General features: G+C 42.2%; 2 protein-coding genes across 10 annotated transcripts in view; one reads left to right on the plus strand and one right to left on the minus strand.

Moving 5' to 3' along the window:
- The window catches only part of ELK3 (ETS transcription factor ELK3), a 37,142-nt gene extending 16,093 nt beyond the window's left edge, over positions 1–21,049 (plus strand). Inside the window, exons 2-5 of one of the 2 annotated variants that reach the window (XM_053942033.1) lie at positions 1,204–1,412; positions 9,724–10,515; positions 15,457–15,579; positions 18,177–21,049. In XM_053942033.1, the coding sequence (XP_053798008.1) occupies positions 1,206–1,412; positions 9,724–10,515; positions 15,457–15,579; positions 18,177–18,275 (1,221 nt within the window). In that variant the 5' untranslated portion in view covers positions 1,204–1,205 and the 3' untranslated portion in view covers positions 18,276–21,049. The remainder of the gene's footprint in view (positions 1–1,203; positions 1,413–9,723; positions 10,516–15,456; positions 15,580–18,176) is intronic. The other variant, XM_053942035.1, reaches the window with a different exon arrangement.
- Positions 1–23,295, minus strand: part of CDK17 (cyclin dependent kinase 17) — a 115,058-nt gene that overhangs the window by 308 nt on the left and 91,455 nt on the right. The window contains exon 18 of one of the 8 annotated variants that reach the window (XR_008430800.1): positions 2,668–2,862. The exons of 6 other annotated variants lie outside the window; for them this stretch is intronic. Coding sequence is in view for 1 of the 2 variants with exons in the window: in XM_053942030.1 (XP_053798005.1) it covers positions 22,153–22,157 (5 nt within the window). In the remaining variant the exon portion in view is untranslated. Of the gene's footprint in view, positions 1–2,667; positions 2,863–21,991; positions 22,158–23,295 lie in introns of those variants that run through there. One more of the 8 variants, XM_053942030.1, reaches the window with a different exon arrangement.

Raw genomic sequence — 23,295 nt, forward strand, 5'->3', positions numbered from 1 at the left:
AGTCAGGTAATAATTAACCCCATTAGCACCATAGTTAATTAATCAGTAATAGCAATAAATCTGTGTGACACAACATATCCAAGTTTCAGAAGAGACCAAGAAAAAATTATGTGATCCAGTGTTAACATGCTAAGACTGGGAATGTTTTGGAAAGTGGGTGAAAATCTCATTTAATGATTCTGTAGTTTAAGAGGTCAACTTTAGCTGTGTCTTCATTAAAATGATAAGTTGCTAGCAGCAATAATACTCAAAGTTTTTAAGTTGTGTATATACCTGTGCTGAGTTGGAATATAGCCAGCCTTCAGTTTATCCTTTTATTGCAGTGCCTGAACAAAACGTTTGTTCTAGGGAGGGCTCAGTAGCACAGGGGAGTTAGCAGAGGAAAATGATACTCAAACAACCTTTAGCAGAGAAAAAAAATATTCAAACAACCTCACTTGTGAGACTCAGACACTGTTAAAAATACTCCTAATTTTCAGTAGTATGAATGATAATGAAAGAAAAGGTCCTTGTTAAAGAGAGGTTCTGGGTAAACATCACTTACTTTACTGTGCTTAAGTGTATTGAACTTCCAGCTTTTCTAAAAAAATAAAGAATGTCTTTTGAGCTATTTGAATGGGCAAACAGAAGCAGCAAAAGTAATTTCAGGCCCTGGAAAAAAACAAAATAGGCAAAGGCTGTCTGTTGGTGGGAGGGGGAAGCGATGTAGCTTCTGGTCCTGTAATCAAAGGCAATTGCTCTGTCTTCCCTCGTCCTTCCCCTTTTTCACAGTGACGTATCTGAACAAGTCCAGTAAACTCCTCCTGACAGTAAACAGCAGGTTTTTAATATAATTTCCATGGATAGTCATATTAAGTCCTGTTCTCCCCACCTTATGTGTTCCTTTGAAGAGTGATTGCTTACAATGAATGGAAGACACCAACTGGCGGTGACCTTGTAGAATGTGAATTTTGTGGGCAGTGCTTTTCTAAATACTTCCTCTATTTTATGTGACCCTTCAGATAACAGCAGTGGGAAAAATACTGGAAAAGCAGTGGAAGACCTGTAGGTCTTGTGGATGTTTGGTTGTGAATGATGTGGTAGCTTCCTTTTCTCAATTATGTAGGATGACTCCTGCACAGAGCTTATTAATGAAAAGAGCATTGGGTGGAACACCTGCTCCCAAATATTTTTTACACTCTTGCTCTCCTTTGTCCCTTCCAGGTATGGAGAGTGCAATCACACTGTGGCAGTTCCTTTTGCAGTTGCTGCTAGACCAGAAACACGAGCACCTCATTTGTTGGACGTCTAATGATGGCGAATTCAAGCTACTCAAGGCAGAAGAAGTGGCTAAGCTGTGGGGACTCAGAAAAAACAAAACTAATATGAATTATGACAAGCTGAGCCGGGCGCTCAGATACTATTATGACAAGGTAAATTTTGTTATTCTCATGCAGACTAAGAAAATAGAAATGCTACCAGTTAATATTTCTCCTCTCTGTTGAAGCTATGCAGAAGTTCCTCTAACAAGTCAAGATACTAGAAGGAAAAGATTGTAGAACACAAATATACAAATATTGTAGAACAGAAATTTTGCATATTCACATTTTTCAATTTTAGACTCCAGTAAATTCAAGGAGTTTCCAAATTGTTTCCACACCATTTTTTGGATGAATATTATATTAATTTCACTAATAGATATTAAACCTTCTCAGGATTAGTTCTCCTTAAATGGATATTTTTCAATAAGATATATAAACTCCAAGATATTAGGTTTTACTATTTCCTATATTCTTGAAGATCAAATATTAATAAAAAATTGTTATAGATTTTGTATATTAAAAAGGAAAACTTCATAGCTGTGCTCAGTGGCCTGTTTTCATCTTGATTTTCAGAAAAGGGGGTGAGATGAGATTATACAGTGAGTAATGCCAGTGTACAGCACAATTAGGATATGTTTGCTGCCTGCACAAGGCAGAGGAAAGTAGATACTGTTCTGGACTGACCTTAGACTACTGTTGTCATGTATTACGTGTAGTGCACTAATTCTTGCAGGGCACAGTACTATGCAGTCAATCTAACACAGAGATCAAAAAACATGTTGACTGCATATTAACAATGAACAATTGGATGATCAGACTTTCCATGACCCACAGGGGCTCCTTCTCCTGAAAAAAGTTTTTAGTTTCAGATTTAGAGATGTTAGTGTTTTGTCCACGAGAAGACAGATTTTCCCCACTTAATACGTTTCAAAGGTGGCCTGACTGAGAAGGCATGAAAGGATTCGGTGAGGACAGTACAGCGGCTGTTCTGAGCAGTTGGTGTGGTGAATCCCCTTCACTACGTGCTAAAAAGGCTTCTGCTCTGCATGGGGAAGCTTGCTTCATTACATGCCTCCAACCCCTCTGGTTATAAACTTGACTGGGATCAAAGGAGACAGAGTGCCTGCTGGTGCATGAAGAGCATAGCTGGGCAGAGCCCAAATATGCTGTTAGTGACTGAACAGACATTGCTTAAAAACAAGGAACAAGATATTTGTAGCACTTATGCTTTGAGGTCTGTCTGATCTCTTTCAAGTAATGGAATATAATGACTCCTTACCTGAGACTCTCTTGCTTCTATTATCCCTTAACCCTTTTTTTTTAAATCTCTTCTGTTTTCAGTCCCCTGCCCCCAGCATGCACACACCTTTGTCATCTGTTTTGTCTCTGCTCAAGCAGCATCTGCCAGAGTGGCTGTACAGTTTCTTCATCAGGGTTCTGGCTGAGGCAACTGCTTGCTGTTTGTAGAGATGGTCTTCTGTCAGACAGTTTCATCTAAGTGTGGCACAAGGATTTTGGCTGTTTTTTCAGGTGTTCTGTGGTCCAGTGGAGGCCATAGCTCCTAGATGGAAAGAAGGATAAGTTCTTTCTTTCCCATGTACTGCAATCAGGGTTTGAACCCCAATCCAAACCTATGGCTATTTCTATTTAAATTAAAAGAGTAACATCTTTAGAATGAAACAGTGGGAGCTTCTTACTCTGTGGGTATAGTGTTTTGTGACCTGTAGGTTCCCAGACAGTGGAGAAAGGTGGATTATTGGGAGAGTGCTGAATGACAGAGCAACTTGCTGCAGGTTTTGAATTGTGAGAGATAATGGCATAAGACAGCAGATAGTGAATCCTTATAGAGTGGCAGGGTGTGCTCAGCAGTCCTAAACACTTCCTCTGCCTTCAGTTCAGTCTATGCTGCATAGCACAGAAGGGAAAAAGTCAAGAAAGGGAGGAAAGGCTCCTTGATATTCTTCCTTCTCCCATGCAGAACAAAAGGGGAAGGACTGGGGAGGTGAAAGAGCCTCTCTCAGACTTTAATGCTCTTTTCATTTAGACCATTCACCAATTTGTGAGATAAACCTAAAAGCAGTCTAGACTCTGAGGTAGCCATAAGGAGCCTTCTGACATACTTGTCCCCTCCCTGTTTGTGTGCAATGATGGATGTGTTGGCAGCTGGGGGTGCTGGGGCAAATGGGATGCACGCTGAACAAATGTGACAAACACTGAGCTGCAGGTGGGGTAGTGGCAGCAGGAAAGATGAGGCAAAACTCTGGACAAGATTTCACTTGCACTATGGAATTATTGACAGGAATGTCTCTTCCTATAACCTAAGTGATCTGGCAGCATGTGAGTTTGACACAAGGGTCAGTGATTTTTTAGAAATTATGGTGGCACATGGGCTGGACCTTTCTTTCTTGGACTGCCCTCTGCTCCTACTACATACAGTTGACACTGAACTAATGTTTCATGGTCTATCTTTGAAATTATTCACCATGGAGAAATAAAACCTGATTACTGGATAAATGGGGGCTTATGAGCTCTGCCTTTTGCTTGGGGGGAAGACTTGCTTGTTAAAATTCATAATCTGATTAATCTGAACTTAAAAATAAATTAATTCCAGTACTGGAGAAAAATAACACAATTAGGACAAGTTCCTTAGCCTGGCTTTTAAAGCAAGCATGACATGCTGTTGAGGCTGATGGCTAGATTTATGTTAAATTCACATAAAAAGCATCCCAGGAAATGTAGAGTATGGCATGTCTTGATTGTAATTTGTTGCCATGATTATAGTTGCTAAATGTTTGTCGATAATCTGAAGACTCCATTTCCCTTTTCGTTTGTTCCCCTAATTCTTCCCCCCCAACACCCACTCTTATTTTTATTTAATGCATTTCCCCTATTGCCTCAACAGAGCAGCAGCACAGATAACAGCACTGAGGAAAGGCATCCTACACTCTACCTACAGCTTGTGTCTGCCATGTCACACACTTTTGCCGGTTGGAAATCTCTTGTAATGCTTTCAGGCTAGGAGATGCTTCAGCACTATTCCCACACAGAGCACTTCAGCTTGAAGTAAAATACCTATAAAAATAGGGTTAATAAGTTTCTTTTTTTCCCTCAGGTTACTCAGTTATTTTGTTTCTATGGTAGCTGTAATGGCACATGTCTTTTGGAAGTCACGGAGGCGGGGGGGGGGGGGGGGGGGGGAGGCGGTTCAAGATTACTGGAAGTCCCTATGAATATTTCACGATGACACCACAAGAGAGAAGCTAGTGAGGTTCCCATGAGGTTTTTTTCTGAGGGAAGAGGGTGAATCCAGGAAATTACATGATGATACTGACATTAATAGGATGTAGAAGTTGTGGAATTTAAGTCCTCAGAAGTTAGGAAATAAAAGAATCACACTTCCCTGGATAACCCTAATGTTTGCATGAGTTATGCTGCATCTTTAATTACATAGTCACATAATGCTGTGATGAGCAGCTATTCAATATTTTTGCATCTTCTCTGAACAGTATGTGGCCCGAGGCTTTACTCAGTGAGTCTCATTCAGTCTGTTTCAGTTTTAGTTTCAGTTAATGGCTGCCCACTTGATTAGATGGCTTGGCAGTATGATTTATAATATTAAAATAATATGGGCTGCTTTTTGCTTATTGCAGTGCAGGGACAGGGCTTCTCAGGTGCTCTCAGGATTCAGAGGTGCCAATGCATTCACTGCCCTCCCATAACAGGTCAAACCCTGTAACCTGGTTACTAGTTCGTATTTTTAATGTCCAAGTGTGGGTGGAAGCATGGAAGAATTGTTTTGGGTCAGGGTCCCTTGCTTGGATGCTTTCTGAACTTCAGGATATAAATGAGGATGTACTTCAGGATAATGAAAAATATTATTTTACTTTTGGGAAGGTCTTCTCATAAGACATCTCAGGGGAAATAGAATCCTACAGTGAAACAACAGCAGTGTGGTTTGCTGGAGTACCAACTATACATTATGTAGTGGTGCAGGTAAGAGGTGTTACAAGGAAATACTTTAAGGGGCATTAGAAAGTACCTTTGTAGAAAACTGGAAGGAGCTTCACCCAAGAGTGATTTGTGGAAGTCAAGAAAGTGCTTGGCTGAAATAGCATAAATGGTTATATGGTGCTATCTATATGGAAAGATGGGATTGAAGGATTTGATACTCAGTAAGAGGTGATGGGTAGAAGAGAAAACCCAAGAACACCTGCCTCAAAAAGACACATAAAATAGTTCACGTTTGACGTGAGAGGAAAGGGATGTCCAGTGACCTGCAGTAGAGAGAGGGGAGAGCCTGGTCATAGGTGCTAGCCAGAGAAATAGCCTTTATCTTCCAGGTGGAGGTGAGTGAAGAAAGACTGAAATCCAGCTAAATGAGAGCCTTAATCTTCCAAAGGACAGGACAGGTGCACAGTGTAGTAGCACCTGTGCCTGCATCAAAAATGTTACAAAATCTGTCTTCTACACACATAGTGTAAAAAGCATTACTGCATAACTTGTGATGCTAGCAGAATCTGCCTGCCTGCACATGCTGATGCAAACACACTCCCATTTTTCAGAGCAGACCATCCTGCCACAGGTGCCTCTTGCCAGCATATGTACTTCAGACCCTGGAGTGTGAGCAGCCCTCTGTCTGGCTAGGGGTCCCAATAGCTGGAAGCAGCCTGGATAGAGTTCTGGGAGGGATTCGTAACCTGTGTTCCTACATGTGTTGTTACCCCTCAGTACTCTTAGAGCCAGGGAACTTGCAACACATCCAAGTGGAACTTAGGAGCAGCAGCTACAGCTCTGGTCTTTCTTCTTTACTGACCAGGGATGTTTAGTACCTACAGACAAGTTAATTCTGCTCTGTCATAAATTGTGAGATCTCGGGCATCCTGATTATAGGTCACTTCCTGGAAAGAGGGAAAAATAGTCTTCCTGCTCCTGAGATCCTTCATTAGTCTGAAGTTTGACTAGGAAGTGGATCCCCTATCCTAGCTCAGTCTCCCAAGTGGCTCCTGCAGCCAGCAAACTTGCTAGTTAACAGGTTTGGGCCAAGCCACTAAAATGCTTCAGTCACGCTCATAGTGTAGTTACACATTTGCTCTAAATGGCTCAAACATGGAGCAAGAATCAGAGCTGATAAAAATAAAACACAAACATGATGGATTTCAGTGGTGCACATGCATAGTTAACACAACCCCTCCCAGTATAGTCTAGTTGAAGCTGCAGGGAGAACCAGTCCACCGGGCCTTTGGCATCCATCAGCCTTTGGCATCCATCAGCCTTTGGCATCCATCAGCCAGCTGCTCTGTGGAGGACAGGGGCAGAGGAGATCCATCCCTGCAGCTGGTGATTCAGAGCTCTTGGGTGAGGCTGGCTTGGAAGGGCTCACAAAGTGAGTTCCTGAAGTGCTGGGGTGTGAATAAGCCTGAGCTCACTTGCATGGCCGATGTGCTGGAGCAGGCAGCAGGCTCTGCAGCTTTCCAAGCACTTCTCAGCAGGGTGGGGTGGGCATGTTTTGCACACTGGGGGCAGAGGAGGGGAAGTGTAAAGTGTTCTAGAAGCCAACAGAAGAGGGGCATTCCCTGCTGCCTGCCCTCTCTCTGAGTGTCAGAGAGTGCTGTCTATTGATATTTTTTTTTAAGCTGTTTGACTGGAGCCCCTGGTCTTGTCCCTGTTGCTCATTTCTTCTCTGCAGCAGCTGCATGGACCCAGCAGTCCTACCCTGCCTCCCTGCAGCCCTGGCCAGCAGCCACTAGCACTCATTGCAAGCCTGTTCATGAGGGAATTCACATAGACAATTCAAACAACAACAATAAAATAGGGCTAAATGTTCACACACAATTACTGTCCTGCAAGTGATCTACTCTTCCTGCAGATGCAGGAAGGCACAATTCTTTGCCCTTTCAAACTGCTTGTTGTGGTGCCTGTCACTGTCTTCTGTGGTTTGAACTGTCATAACTCAGAATGATTCTGACAGATCACTGAGGTGATGGTAAAAATATGCTGCTTTTTACCTTCAATTATTTGTCAAAAGAATATGGAAAAGTCAGTGCCTTTCCGAGGCACTTCATTAATTTGTGTCCTTATTTTCTCTTGCACGCCGATGGAGATTTCCTCAGGCTACGCATTTAAGAGAAGCCTGCAAAGTGCTTGAGGGATCTGCACTTGAATCTTTTCATCTCCAGCCATCGTTAAGTGGGCCTTTGCTGCAGGCTGACAGAATTGGAGGAGCAGCACTGCAATGTTCTTAAAATATAACTGTATTTAATAATAACAAAGGAAGTATAAACTCACCAGTCCGTTCAGTTGCTTTTTATAGCAATGTTCCCCCATTTCAAACCTGCATCAGTATAAAAGTGCAATCCTTAAATACATTTAATCTTGTTCTGCTGACAGTCACATTTTCCAAGGAGAATCTCTGTTGCTAGTGCTTGATTTAACAATAATTCAAAGTTGCCAGGAGCTGAGGGCAGGCATTATTTTAAATTAAAATATAAATTTAAATATATATATATTAAAGAAAGAAAACAATAATCCAATTGGGATGGGTTTTTTTTCTTATGTGAGTAGTTTGGAGATTTTGCTCTTTGGAAAGAGAATGCAATATCAAGAGTGCAGAAAAAGTGCAATCATCCAATGTTGCACCTAATTAGCAGTGAAAAAAAAATCTAGGCCAAGCCCAAAGCCACGGAAATTAAAGCTCATGCAGATTGAGATTTTGTGGGCTAACTCTTTGTCCTGAACCTCTGGAGGGCAAAAAAAGACACTGCAGCATCTGCCAGGTGGGTAGATGTGTGTACAATTCAGCATGGAAGAGGGCAGTTTGTACCTTTTGTTGAATTAAATTGTTCTCTTTGCTACAGATCCCTGTTATCAACTTGGGAAGCGACATCCTCTATTTGTGCCACAGCTCCTGACCTGTGATGCAAAGCTGCATCCCAGAGTTCTTTGTAGGGTTAGTTTTGTATTCAAGAAGGTGCCTGAATGAAATGCCAGGACATTCAGACAGATGAATTACAGAGTGCAGTAGCTCAGCTGAAAGACAGAAGAGGTTCTGATACTCAAGATCATCTTTCACAAAATGATCCTTGCTTTTGTGACTGAACAAGGTGTAGTGCAGGCAATACAAGCGCCCAACACTACGTGTTGTCTATATATAGAGGAAGATGATGTCTCTTTTCCTTAATTTTCTGTTAAATTTTCAGTCAGTTTAACAAATGTTTCCACTACTGGTGTCAGAAGCTGTGGTAGAATAAAAAACCAATTAGATTTTTAGGAAATCTGTAAATATTTACATTCCCATATGTACAGCAAAGCAGATGTCTGCAGAATACCAGCTGGAGGTGCAGCAGATGTGCTGGACTAAAGGGAAGCCTCTTGGAAGGGGTTTTTCAGAGGCAACTTAACAAATTCTCTACCAGAGGTTTCAACAAGAGAGAAATTAGCACAGAAATCTCAGGATGTATTTCTACTTTTGTTCTGCAGCACTTGGCTTAGGGTGATAAATGTTCAGTCCCTATGCCAGGCCTGTGTCATAAAGTGCCTTTGTGGAGGAGCTCTTAAATCCTTGGGAATTGTGTTAGAGCAGGCAGCCAACCTGGGTTTGCAGGAGGAGCACTAGGACTAGAAACAGGATGCTCATAAAAAGTCTCAAAATTAATCAGTTCTTTACATAAAGGGGACATTTCAAGAAAAAAAAATAAATGGTTCTACAAACCTGTGAGAGGTATGGGGCTTTTTCAATAATTAATTTCCATAGTCAGTTTAGACTGATGAAAACCTTCTGCCTGCACCAGTGATCATCCTGAGGCTAATGCAGGCCTGGAGATGGTGCAGGGGATATTGCAGGACACAAGTACTTTTCTAGCCCATGCAAGGGGTTGTGTTTTTCACAGACGTAAATTCATCATCATTGACAGAAAGACAGTCACTGTAAGTTTAGCTCAATCCTTTCCTTATGTGGTAAGGAATGGAGGGTAAATAGCTGGGGCCAAGAGACTGAGCTGGTTTTGTCCTTTGCAGACATTCTGAGAGTACTTCATCCTCAGTTTTAGGAGGCATGAATGAAGGAGTTAGGATTTATTGTGGAATGCAAGTGGTGGCATGGCTTGAATCCACAAGGCAGCAGAATTGCTTTTACTGGCAAGAAAATATTCCCAAGCTGCTTCAGAGGAAGCAGAAGTCAAACAGGCCACCAGTTGGTCTTTGTCACCAAGTGATTGTGGAGTTGTTGGAAACCATGAGGAGCCAGGAGTGGACTCGCTGGCTGAGCAGAGAGAGGTATTGGAATAAGCCAAGGGTGACCAGCATTTGGAGCCCCACAAAAGGACCTGCATAGCTTTATGAGGGAGCAGTGCCCCCTGCCCTTGTGTGTGCAGTACCGGCTGCCTCTGAAATGCTGATCTTTCTAGCACCTTCTTTGTATTTGCAGAACATCATCAAGAAAGTGATCGGACAAAAATTTGTATACAAGTTTGTCTCCTTTCCTGAGATTTTAAAAATGGATCCACATGCCGTGGAAATCAGCAGAGAGAGCCTTTTGCTGCAGGACAGCGACTGTAAGATGCCTTTGGAGAGCAGGGATCAGCACAAGCACAGCTTGTCAGCACTGAAAAGCACAAGCCGTAATGAGTATATCCACTCTGGCCTGTACTCCTCTTTCACTATCAACTCTCTGCAGAACCAGCCAGACCCTTACAAGACCATCAAAACAGAAAAACTGGAGAAGTCAGAAGGAAACACACCAGTTGAAGAAGTCCGGACTGTTATCAGATTTGTGACAAATAAAACAGACAAACAAGTTACAAGGCCCATGGTGTCGTTGCCTTCTACTTCTGAAACAGCAGCTGCCTCTGCTTTCCTCAACTCTTCAGTATCAGCTAAAATATCTTCCTTAATGCTACCCAACAGTGCTAGCATTTCATCTCCATCATCATCCTCCTCCAGGTCACCATCTCTGTCTCCCACCTCCCCCCTCCCTACAGAACACAAGAGCTTCTTCCTTGACTCCAGTTGCCACGACTCAGATTCCCTTGAGCCTCTGAACCTCTCCTCAGGCTCCAAGGCCAAATCCCCATCTCTTCCCCCAAAGGCTAAAAAACCCAAAGGCTTGGAAATCTCTGCCCCACCTATGATTCTCTCCAGCACCGACATTGGTTCCATTGCCCTCAACAGCCCCGCGCTTCCTTCGGGATCCCTGACTCCAGCTTTTTTCACTGCACAGGTAAGACCTGCCTGTCTCCAGGCATTCCCTCCATGTGGCTAACAGTGTTAGTTCTGTGGGTCTGTCACCATCTGATGGGAAAAAAACCCCAACATAAAGGAAAGAGGGAAACACAGCAGTGCTCTGAACAAGAGGTGGGAAGTGGGTTTCTCCTGGGGTTTGTTCCTAATTGAGTGTGGGAAAAGCCGTCATGGTTCACAAACTGCCTGAAAGAATAAGGAGATGGGCAGCCATTAGTGAATTGTTTATCAGTTCAAACCAGCCTCCAGATCTACAAAACAAACAGGAAAAAGCCAAAAAGAAAAAACCACAGGGGTTTTGTAGGTCACAACTTGAGCATGTGGGGTGCCTGGTTAGATTTCTCTACTAGATGTTGCATCCATTCAAACAGTGTGACCTTTTTGTTAATTTCTGAATACAGAGCAAATTAAGTGGTTTCTAAGACAGGCTCTGAAGTCAGTTTAAATTTCTGAAGTTGTACAGATTCACAGAGTACTTGCCAGAGCTTCCTTTCAGCAGAGAACTACTGAATAACTAGAAGGTTATTTTGTTCTTTTTAATAACATATTTGTGGTGATGTCAACAGCGAGTTCTCATTTTCAAGCTAGTCTATGAAAAAAAGTCTAGGAGTTCAGAGCAGAAGAGGAAAATAATACAGATATGACTCAGTATGTTCATTGGTGAGTTTTGTCTTACAATACCACCTCAAAATTAGACCAAAGAAAATTCCAAGAATAAAATTATCCCAATGTGGATTATCCCCCATGATCCCTAGCCCTGAAGTACCAGTTGATGCAAATACTAGCATTGAATGTAGCAAACTGGACAGTAAATAAACAAGGACAAAGGTGTGTTACAAGCCCTCCCTCACTTCAGAGTGCCTAGAAGACCCATGGTATCCAGAATCACATCACCTCTTCCCTGTTTGAAGGTGTTGGAGGTGTTTGATGTGGGCAGTGTTGTATGCCTGCATGGCACAAGGGCCTGGCAGAAGTGAGTGTTGGCAAGTGCTCTCAGCCAGCACAGCACTTGCTCTCAGCTGGCTGCAGAGTGAGTTTGTGCAGCTCAGGCACACCTGTAAGCCACCGAGATACAAAGTTGTGCCACCAAGAAGAGCTGTGGGCTGACACCTGTCATTTTTGACATCATAAAGCCTTTAAGTGAAGTTATGTTTGGCAGGAAGAACAGAAGTGTGGCAAACCAAAACTGAGATGCATTGACAAACTTACAACCTCTAACTGTGGTATAACCACAGTATTTTTTTTTGTAGGGAGCAAATCTGACAACATCAGATGCCAACCAGACACAATGACAGTGTGAGTTATTTCAAACCCACTTTAATCTGCTGCTGCCCCCAAACCACAGGATGAACAGAGATTTGTTTCCTGGTTTTGTAATTATTTCTTTGAATATTTAACCTTCCCATGCACCTATGAACTGGTGTACTTACTGCCCTGAAAAGGAATTATGTTGAGGTTTGTGGCACTGCTTTAGCTGGGAGGATACCTAAGGGTGTGATGAGTGTTACCCAACTTAAAGCTATCACAAATCCTTTTTACAGGTTGTCCTATCACAGAAGAGGCATATGGCATCTGTGTAGGGTAGTTCCTGGGTCTAATTATTTAAACTTTTGGCTATACAGCAACATAGTTTTTATCCTCTCCTTTAGCCTTCTTTTTCTATTGTTGATAAGAAGTACCCTGCATCCTAAACACTCGTCCTAGTGAATATAGAATGAAAACTATATAGCAGCTGTATTCAGATAACGGTAATATCACAATTCGGAATAACTAAAGCCATAATTTAGACAGGAAATCTGCTGTTCATCCCATTATCCAAGGAACATGCATCATATCTCAAATGTTCTCTGATTTATCAGATCCCAGTGTGAAACACCTGCTGCCAGGGGCAGGTGCAGAAAAGGATGTCTGCTCCAGGAGTGATGTATGTTCTGAGAAGGTCCTGCTGCCTGAGAGGATATTTCACATGGCTTTCTACTGTATCTGCGGGTCATGAGGAATACCCTCAGGTGGAACGCTGTGAAAGGGCACACGATACACACAATAAATATTAGAACAGAAATGAATGTGTGACAGCACTTGTGTGCTTTCTAACAGCTGGAAGTGACAAGATTATATGTACACACATTGTCACAGAAGTCAGTAGCCATGAGCATCATTGCATAACAAATCCTCTCTGTGCAATGAATTATTTCTATTTAAACTGTTCCTGTGCTTAGATTACAATGACGTTTCACAAGTAGGAACTTCCCAATGGGTTCAACATCTAATGCCAGATGTATGGCTGCATGTGGGCAGAAAATGAAGTGACACATCAATTTTTGCATGTAATTTAGGGATAGGCTGTCCTGTGGTGTTGTTTACACTTAGATTTCCTCTGGTGGTTTTGATACTTGGCTGATGGCAATATTGAGAACAAGCCTGGGAGGTCCTGTGCTCTTTTTACATTAAATATTAAACAGATTTGGAGGCTTCCTTTGGCTGGCTCTTGGTTCTGTCAGAACTTGCAGACATTAGTGCTCTGCTCATCATAGGATATGAGCTTTTGCTTAGCACTGTTTTAGGCATGTTAGTGTGCTTCGAGAGATAAATGGAAGGTAACTCAGTTTTTCAGATCTCTGTGAAGACTTGCTTTGGCTGCATCTAGGAACATCTAGAATAAACATCTCTAAGTCTTCCTCATTATTTTCAGAAGGCCCCCTCAAGAACTGCACTTTTGAGTTCTGGATATCTGCAGCTTCTTAAAGAAAAAAATAAAGAATGGAGGCTAACTGCGGGAGTTCTTGGTATAGCTGCCACAGCATGGTGTCCTTAGTTTAATGTTGTTGAGTCTAGCTACTTACATCTTTGGTTTTAAGGTTAGTAGGCTCTTCTGTAAGTAGATCTGAGTATTTATCCTGACCTAATTCAGTGTGTTGTCTGTCTCATAAATCTCCACCGGTAACTGCCTGCCAATGGAGCACCAGCTTGAAACGTGGCACAGGAAAGGGGCTCTTGCTGGTGCTGCTGATTTCCTGCTCCTGGGAAGAGAGTGTTTGCAAAGGGCTCTTGACAAGTGCATGCTTGTCAAATGGTGGTGGTTTTTTTTGGTTGGTGGTTTTTTTGTTTTTGTTTTTTTTTTTTTTTTTTTTCTTGACAAGAGCTGTCACTTGATGAGATCAAGACTGATGTCTTCTCCTTGCCAGGCCTCCACCCACTCTTTGCCCCTTTTGTTGGCATGCAGATATATCCCAGCCCTGACTGGTACTCTATGACTTGCTGATTTATGAATCAATACCTTTTGCTTTCTCAGTGATAGCACAGGTTTATTACTCCGTGGGACAAACATACTTTCTTCCATGGGGTTTGGTTGTTTCTGATCCACCTTCTTTATCACAATGAAGGTGGCAAGGTCCTTTCCCTGCACATTTCTCCACGAACCCCACTTCATCTGAGATTCCTTAGCAAAACCATTCAAGAGCAGCCAAGGTCTTTGTATGAAACAGCCTTTCATAATCTCCAGGATAACTTTAATGTTTGCTGCTCCTTGTCTTTCCCATCTCTTCTGCTGGTGCCAAACTAACTGTTTGACCCTGTTGTGAACTGCAGTGCAAGCACGTCACAGCAGGTCTGTGTTCCCGTGCGGCTGCACAGAGCCCCAAACACCGCAACCGATGCCTCGGGCACTGCTTGCCAGATGAATCTGACACTCAAAATGCATGTGAGCCATGGCAGTGCCTGTGTGAGCCTGCTGTCTGCAGGGTCTGGCAGAGGGCAGGTGTGATGGGCCCTGGTGTCAACAGCTGCTAAGGGAGACCCCCGGCTGCAATTGCCCTACGTGGGAAGTTTGTATTTCTGGCCTGGTGGGGAGCACCAGAATATATGACCTGCTGGTTACTACAGGGAGATGCAGGTACTCTCTATCTTCTGTCTTCTCTTTACATATTTTAAACTCTGGACAAAAGGATGCCCCAGTTCAGCAGAGCACTGAGACAGTTGTTCGACACAGCAAAGCACATGCTTGCTTGCTAAGTGTGTACATTCCATTAAGTGCTTTGCTAAATAGGACTGATTTTGATAATTAGCATCAAAATTACTGGTGAGATGAATTCATTATGCCAAATACTTTTTTCAAAAGTGTCACGTGTTATTTTTCGGCATGATAAAAGTTTTTCTGGATACAGAATAATTCACATAATTCTTCATTTGAATGAAGATTTGCATGTGCTCTGACTCTACCTCCCCTCCAATTGTGGTTTAAGAATGCTGAGGGCAATCCCAGCAACTCTTGTGCATTCTGGCACTGGAAGGAGGCACCTCTGAGATGGGAAAAGCTTTGGATTCTAAGTTCTTGCCATTTTGGTTCTTTCCAAACAATTAGCTGTGCTCTCTGCTGTGCCCCTGTGCCCCCAGCCCATACACCTGTCTCTCCCTGCTCAGCCCGTGTATTGCCAGCTTCTTGAACCCTCTTCCATTACAAAGAGGTGCCATCAGGGGAGTAAATGTCAAAGGTCAGCAGTGACTTTCAGCTCCACACACAATTGTAGTAATGCCTCAAAAGCTGCAGTCAGGTCAAGGAATTGCTGCCCTTCAAAAGGTAAAAACTGACTCTGAAGGAGACTAGGTGGTGTTGGCAGGCACTGGGGCACACGTGGTATTATTCTGTATGTTACACAGTTGCATGAGTGTGGTTCAAATAAACAATAACTGTGCATCTCATTAAGCAAACAGAAATTAAATCAATTTGCATATGAAAGAATATGAAATGTGCAGGTATCCAGAGACAGGATGCAGGGCTGGATGGGCAGCTGTTGCTGACCATGCTGTATTATCGGAATTCACTGGAAAACAGAGCCAGTAGATGCTGTGTAAGGCTTTAGGGGTGATGAGTGCTGCATGGAGCAGTGCTGAATGTGCATCGTGTGTGTTTTTTGTCTTGCAGACCCCCAATGGATTATTGCTGACCCCCAGCCCGCTGCTGTCCAGCATTCACTTCTGGAGCAGCCTCAGTCCTGTTGCTCCTCTGAGTCCTGCCAGGCTGCAGGGACCAAACACTCTGTTCCAGGTAGGTCTTCCCAATGCACAGGTTTCATTGCTAAATGCACGCATATGGAAGAGATATTGTGGGAACATCTCTTTGTATCAGTCTGGAGCTTTTCAAACAGATCAAAAAAATACAGGCATTAACAGGCACTTTTAAAGAGAGGCCTACTTACATGTACCCTCTTCCAATCCTTGGCAGCACAGTCAGAACCTACAGGGCAGTGTCTGCTGCAGAAAGCACACGTATATTGTGTGAAGGAAAGAAATAAATGCTGGACTCCAGAGAGAGCAGGTAACAGAGCTCTCAGAGCTGCAGGAAGAAAGTGCAGACCAGTCAGTGACCTGCAGGAGAGGGCTGGAACACAGACTCTGGGAAAACCAAGACAGTTTGGGTCTCACCCAGTGAGGTGGGTGTAGGTTTATCCTTTATCCTAATGAGCTGCTTCTCACTCAGAAAGACAAGGCTCTCTGAAACCAAAGGCTCCATTTCCACTTCTCCTGCAATTGTCCATGTGTCTTCAACCAAGGACACACCTCTGAGCATGACCTTGTTGTATATAACAGCAGAAAGGCAGCATTGTGCCAACTCTCTCCTGAGTATTGGCAGAGTAAAATTCTCAAAGTTTTATAGAGGTGTGGTAAAGACAAAAGTTATTAAATAAACCACAATGACTGCAGCACTCAGCTGCAGCATTTGCCTGAGGCTCAGGAAGAAGATAGTGGGCATGGTATTTGCAGCTCCAGCTGTAACTGCTGCAGAACAGCTGATTCATTAAGTCACAGAAGAAATTATGTTGACCTGTTGATTGGCAAGGAGCCCAGTGGCCATCTGCACAGCTGAAGGTGCACCCCTGGAATGAACACCCGTGGAGGCTGTGGAGGGCCAGCACTAACAGAGGTGAAGGCTACTGCTAGACAGGGACCCTGTGTTAGTCTCTGAACCTTCAGGAAGGCTGACTGCCCAGAGCCAGGGCTGGGCTTCAGCTCAAGTAGTTGCTCAGGTACTGGGACAGTCAGTCTTTCTACCTCCAGCTGCATATGGAGCTCCTGACTCCTTATTTGTGTTTCAGATAAACTCATTAATCCCTACTGGACCTTAGTTTCGCACACATGGTTAGAAACAGCCAGACATTTCACCTGAGAAGTGCCTGTGCTGAGACCTGGAATGAGCTTGTACAAACATATGTTGGCCATTCTTTGGGGGAACTGAAAGTGAGGAGTGGCCTTGGCTTTCCCTGCTGAGAGACCCAAAGGGCCTTATAAATGATGTTTGATACAAACAAAGGTCATGATGACAAGTTGTAGAGCACAAAGCCTTATTTTAACAGCAAATAATAAACGAAAACCACAGCTGGATTCCAGCCAAGCCCACCTAGAATTTATGGGTCAGCCAGTGTAGGCATCAGGGTAAAGCTCTCCTCAGGCTGCCTGCACAGGCCAGCCCACGCTCCATGCATTGTAATCAGGTTCTGCATTTTAATGAATCTTGGCAGAAGTGATGGAAGCATTTCCTGAGGTTTGGTGTGGTTAAAGCAGAGGCATCAGCCAGTTTGGGCCACAGCAGGAGCATGGTGCCCTGCATGCACCGCGCTGCTCGGCCCGGCTTTACGCGAGTGGTGGAAGACAGGTATCACCAACTACCATCTGAGTGGAAGAGGAAACTTGTTACAAGCACGTTATTATATGCATGTGGAGGGTGTGGTTACCCCACAGTTGGCTGTCCAAGGACTGATCTGATAAGGGGTAAAAATACACCAGATGCTTGAAGTTGTTCAGCTGTCTCCCTCAAGCCAACAGAAATCCAGCACAGCTCATGGAGATGGGCCTCGAGGCCAGATCAGTATCTACCACTGGGATAATTCCTGCCTCATGCTGCAGCAAGTTTATTCCACCTACCTGCTTTACTTTTTCTCAGGTCAGATGTTAAGTATTAGTCAATACCCACCCTGCAGGCAAGGTGCAGTCACAATGCCGCCATGAACTAGGAATATACGGCTTCTGTATTGGATAAGTTTCTTGCACAGCACTTCTGAAGCAGCAGGTGACAATCAATGAATATAAGTTCTGCTTCGCATTCTGAATGGTGTAGCTAATTTGCAGTTTCTGAGTGAATACAGAAACTGTAATTACTTGAGAGTAATTTCCCCCAAACTTTGTATCACCAGTTGTACTTTTTCTGCCCTAAAACTACATCTGAAATTTCTCTTTTGCCAAACTCTTTCCTGCAGAAAAGAAAGACTGAAAGGATGTATTATAATTAGTAATGTGTCGACTGAAAAAATATTTTTGGAAATAGAATGGATGGCAAAGATTGCTCTGTAGTGATTGCTCTATAGTGTTCACTTTTTCAGGATGATGATAAATGTATTATGTGAATTTTTATATAAAAAATAGCCAGTAACAGATTTTTATATCCTCGTGCATTTACAAATGATTCAGGTTTTGTCCTCTATCTTGTATTCCTAATGGCTGATGCAGGCAATTGGTAGATGGGTCTTACTGTATAAACATCACACGTCTTGAAAGCATCTGGAGCCAGTTGCTAATGCTAAATCCATGTGCTTCTTGGGCTGAATGTTTTGAGATGAAGAGTAATTTCTACCTTTTGGCCTCTTACAGTTTCCAACTCTGCTAAATGGTCACATACCGGTGCCACTCCCCAGTCTGGACAGAGCCTCTTCACCAATACTGCTTTCTCCAAATGCTCAGAAATCCTGATGATGCCTCATCACACCAAGGATGTATTGGTGGATTTAACACTTCATTCCTATGGGCTAGTTTTTCCTGTGTCATGAGAAGGACATTGTAAAACCCTTTATTACTTTGGTTTGCACTTTTCATTACATGGATAATCTACTTTTATTATGTTAGCATTTTTCAACAGTGTTTATATATAAAAGTATATATAAATCTGTTATGCATTAAATGAATTATAATTTTTTTATATCATAGCTCTCAAGTGTTGAACACTTCTGTTGTGGATGAAGTACTTTTCTTAATGGATTGTAACAATGTATCTATTAGGGATGTGAAGCTTCTTTTTAATCCCTTTTTCTGCATATTATGCATTGCGCTTGTGTAAACTATAACCGGCTGTGCCTTCTTTTGCATAAAGTCAAGTAAATGATTTCTATATTTTCTAGTATTAAGATAAAAAGTTGGAAGAAAAAAAACTAGTATTGAACAGCCCTATGGTAGTATTTCAGTATTTTCTCCACTGATAGGCCATACAATGCAGTGTATTAATATAACTTTGTATTAAGTGCTTTCAAATTGTATTAAAATAGCCTTATAATTTTCCTTTGCTCAAGTGGAAAATATAATCCTTGCTACAGCCAGGGGATGTAGTTCAGAGTAACAAAGCCACATTTACACATTTATGCCCAAGCTCTTCTGTCAAATTGCAACAAGGAGGAACTGGGCTGTGTATGTTCATGAGAGCGCTTCTGTAGAAAAGGAGACATTGCTCAGAATTTATTTGGCCTATACTTCTTATGAACTGTCAACATTATGGCTGGAAAGAGTGCAGGTAATCTTTGTCCTCCCAAGGAATGAGGATAATTCCTGATAATTTCCAGGTGCTTTGTTCAGCTGTGCCAAGTGCCTTCTACTACTTCCCTGGAAAGACTATTGTAGCTACTCTGGAGGCCACATTTCCCCTTCCCCCAAAGCTAAAAGTTACAGGTCTATAAATTGATGCCTGGTGCTTGCAAAGAGGCAGAGACTCTACATGTGGGATGTTTATGTATAAACAGCTGAATTCTGGATGAAAAAAACAGCACTGTGCTACCATATACTTGCAATTTGAATTTACTGGGTATGTCCTCTACCTTGAGGGGATGGTTTAGTCATCTAAATGTCAGGTTAGGATTAGGCCAGACTCCCTGGCACCACAGACTCTAATCCTGGCAGGGTTGATGCAAATTTTCAGTTTCCTGATGTGGCTAAATTGGCTTGAATACAGCTTTACTGTGTCAGTTTTTCAGATGAGACCTTAAAAGCCAACCCCAAATCCGATCCCTGTTTGTGACAGGTCATTTGAACCTCAACTTTGCTTTCTGGCCAAGCAGCTGGCCACGGTCTGTTCTTTTTGAAATGTATGCAGTGAGTTGTCTGCTGATTTTCTGCTTGGATGCATTTCAGTGATGATGTGTGTAGTTATTTGTAAAGTGCTTTTGGATCCTTCAACCTGAAAGGTGCTAAATAAACATTTTATTAATGCAGTTCTGATGTTGAAAAGCCATTTTTGGGGCAGAGGTGGTTGACAAAAGACAGCAGGAATTCTCCTCAGGCTCCTGGGTTGTACAACAAAAAGCTACTCGACAGTTCCACTTGCACTGATAAAAACCTGCTGTAGCCATGTAGGTACCAGCTGATAAAGACAGCAATTGAATGCCAAACATGAGGAGAACAAATGAAGCACTTGGGACGTCATTTGCTCGACTCAGCGTTTCAAGAGCTCAAGATGTCCACCCCACTGAGTCAAAAAGAGAAGATGAACCTACGCAAAATTTATGAGTGAATGCAAATTTTATACAAAGTAAAATCAGAATAGGTTGGAAGAAAGGGCAGTGTGTAACTGATGAGATTGACAAGGTTAGTGGAGATAAATCACAAGGGCTTGCAGACTGAACATTTATCTTCCAATGCATTCCTCCCAGGTACATGAAATATTTCTTAACAAGTTACAGAGAGGCAATTATTTCACACAGAGAGCTGACTCCTGCCTCATTTTTAAAAACAAATGAATATCTAGTTACACCTATAAGGCATGAACAGCAGCATAGAGACTTGTCTTGTACGTGCCACTATAGCTAACAGGAGAACCCAACATCGAGACAGTTTCTCACTATGAGTTTAAAAAGATGAAAACATACTAGTATGGAATATTACACTACAAAAAAACCAGATGATCATGAGAGGAGGGACTATGTGACAGAGAAGAGATTCTTAGAAGTACCCAGATTCCCATTATTTTATTTCTTCCAAGGTTTTACTATTAATAAGGCGGATTTCTTTCTTCTCAAAAGGCTCAACACACCCTCCATCCCTTAAATGATTTTGGACTTTTTTTAATGATAGCAGAAAACAACAATTCTGGGACAAAGTCCTTTTTGAAAAAAATACTGGAAAGGATCTGAGAGAATCCAATAAACAATGGAAGACAGAAAGTGGGAAGAAGCGATGTCTTCTCATCTTTGAGAGAATAAAAATAGCAAGAAAATACATCTGCTAGTTGTCGTTTCAGCTGAAATAAGTAGGCTGTTAAAATCTGCCTTCTAAATCAGTCAATAATGTGGAATAAAAAATTTTTGCTATTGGGAAGTATTTATACAAATAGAGTCCAGCCTCTCAAGTCTAACACTTATATGAAACACTTGACTGTTATGCCTTATGCTTTGAAGAAAATATTCTATCGGTAATCTACTGAATTTTATTAACAGGTATCTTTTTAATTGTAGAGAAAAATCAAATAAATGTTTTTAAATAAATACTGTGGAAGTGTCAGTATTTCTGTGGCAGAGAGAGCTCCAGGTCAACAATCCTGGGGAACAAAATGGGAGTTATTCTCTCTTCAGTATTCTTGGTAATTGATGATACTTGGGGGATTTATTACAAGATTTGTACTTTATTCGTGCTTCAGCAATACACAAGAAGTTCCCAGTTACTATACAGGCTGGGTGCACAATTAGGGTATGTTTGGCTTACCTGCACCTTGTTTCTTCATTAAAGCAAGTATCCTCCAGAAGGGCCACAGCTACAGGGCAGCTTTGCCAAGAGCTTGTGCACACCTTTGCCCTGGCACAGGTAAGCAGCTTCAGTTCTAAAGAAAACTTCCAAGGTGGGGAAAACAGTGATAGGTGATAAACTATAGCAAAAGACCTGACACACATCCACAGTGTCAAGAAAGAATGATTTGTTTTGTCTGACTAAAACTGGTCTCATCAGACAGGCTCGTTACCCATCTGGAAATACCTATCAAAGAAGTGAAGAACTGTCAATAAGCTTTCTGTTTAAAGGGAAGGTGGTCCTTTCCAACAAGACTACAGGGTTAATTTTAACAGAACAACCCTCTGCATTAAAAGGCTGTGTGATCTCGTGCCTACGGGAAACATCTTCAGAAGCCATCATGACACGCAAATGAATTTAGTAAAGGCACAGTAAGTACAGGTAGTCTTTTATGTAAGGGCATTTCTATTCCCTTCTGATCTTCAGACTGTCAGTATATCCTGTAGGATAAACAAACAGAGACCTCAGATTTAAGCATAACCCTCCAAAGTCCTCAGAAAACTACAACTTTTAAAATCCATTTTAGCCCCAAACTATAACTGCTCTTACCAATTAATGCGTGAGTGCTCTGCACAGATGGAGTACAAACCTATTTCTTGAGGGCAAAGAGACTGACAGCACGAGTGAGAAGCAGTATGAATTTATTTAAATGAAAAAAGCAGAATGAACCTCCAGCAAGGACTCTGGAGCAATCAGCATCATGGCCTGCTTTGGGTAGGGGCTGGTATTTGAAGAAAGCATCTTCAGAGAGAGGATTCTAGGATGTGCTGGAGTTCTTTTGTAAAAGATTTCCATCAGTTCACATTCACTCTGAAAGAAGTGCAAATGCATAAATGTAAACTTAATTATTCCTAACATGGCTCCAGGCCAGCTACCCCCTCCTGCAAATCAAATTACAAGACAGTGAAGAAAGGAAAGAAGAGTCTTTGAAAAAACAAGTTCAGAGTGTGAAAGAGGAGGGGCAGGTGACAGTGCAGACGCTACCATGCAAGGCCTGAAGGGAGGTGCTCTACAGGAGCATGTTGGAGAAGACACAGGGAAGAGCATTTTCCCTGGTTAGCAATCCATAGCCATAGTAATTCCATCAGCAGAAAGATCCCACTGCAACAAATGAAGGAACTTCACAGCACTCTGGGGAAAAATGTATTTCAAGGCAGGGCATCTGAGCCAAGTAAGACTGATATTTCATTAGGAGGACCGTGAAAGTGATGCGCTCAGGCAGGCCTGCTTCTTGAGTGAGCCTGAAGGATGCAGCCAGCACAATAAATTAAGCAGTGCTTTACCACAGTAGCACATGTGTATGTGTGTATTCACAGTTTAAGTTTGCTCTAAAGTTACAGAACTTAGAGTTAAGGGATTTTAGAAAACATGCAAAAGTAATCAGAACTTGTTCACGTTTTCCGCTGCCATCAATTTTATCAGTTAGAGAGGGACTGCCCAGTCAAAGTCACATACAAGAGATTAAAAAACCTATCTAGAATATATGAACTCTAATCCCAATTCTGAAAACAGGATCCCACCATGGCTGAGAACGGGACTATGATTTTTGTGCAGCTGAACTCCATTGATGAAAGAAGGTACACGGTAGAAATTCCAAAGCCCATGTACCTGCTTGGCTTTTATACTTTTCACGATCATCCCACCTGTACAGTCAGAGCTTACCTACAATGTTCCAACTGCTACATACTTCCTTTATGTTTCATAATTGTACTTGTCATCTTGCCAGTCTCCTAAATTGGTATCGGATACTGGTGACATACACGGATGTACACAAAGGCCAAATGACAGCATTAAATCTTTAACAGACCAATCTCTGAAAATATAAAAACCCCTGAACTGCATAAAATGAGCATTCAAGTTCCTTCCCAAAATTAAGGCATTTCATAGAGATGTTACATTTGTTTTAAAGCCAAAATTTCTGAAATGTGCTAACAAGGTGCATGAATTA

Source organism: Vidua chalybeata, chromosome 5 (assembly GCF_026979565.1).
Source record: "Vidua chalybeata isolate OUT-0048 chromosome 5, bVidCha1 merged haplotype, whole genome shotgun sequence".
Taxonomy (NCBI): Eukaryota; Metazoa; Chordata; class Aves; order Passeriformes; family Viduidae; genus Vidua; species Vidua chalybeata.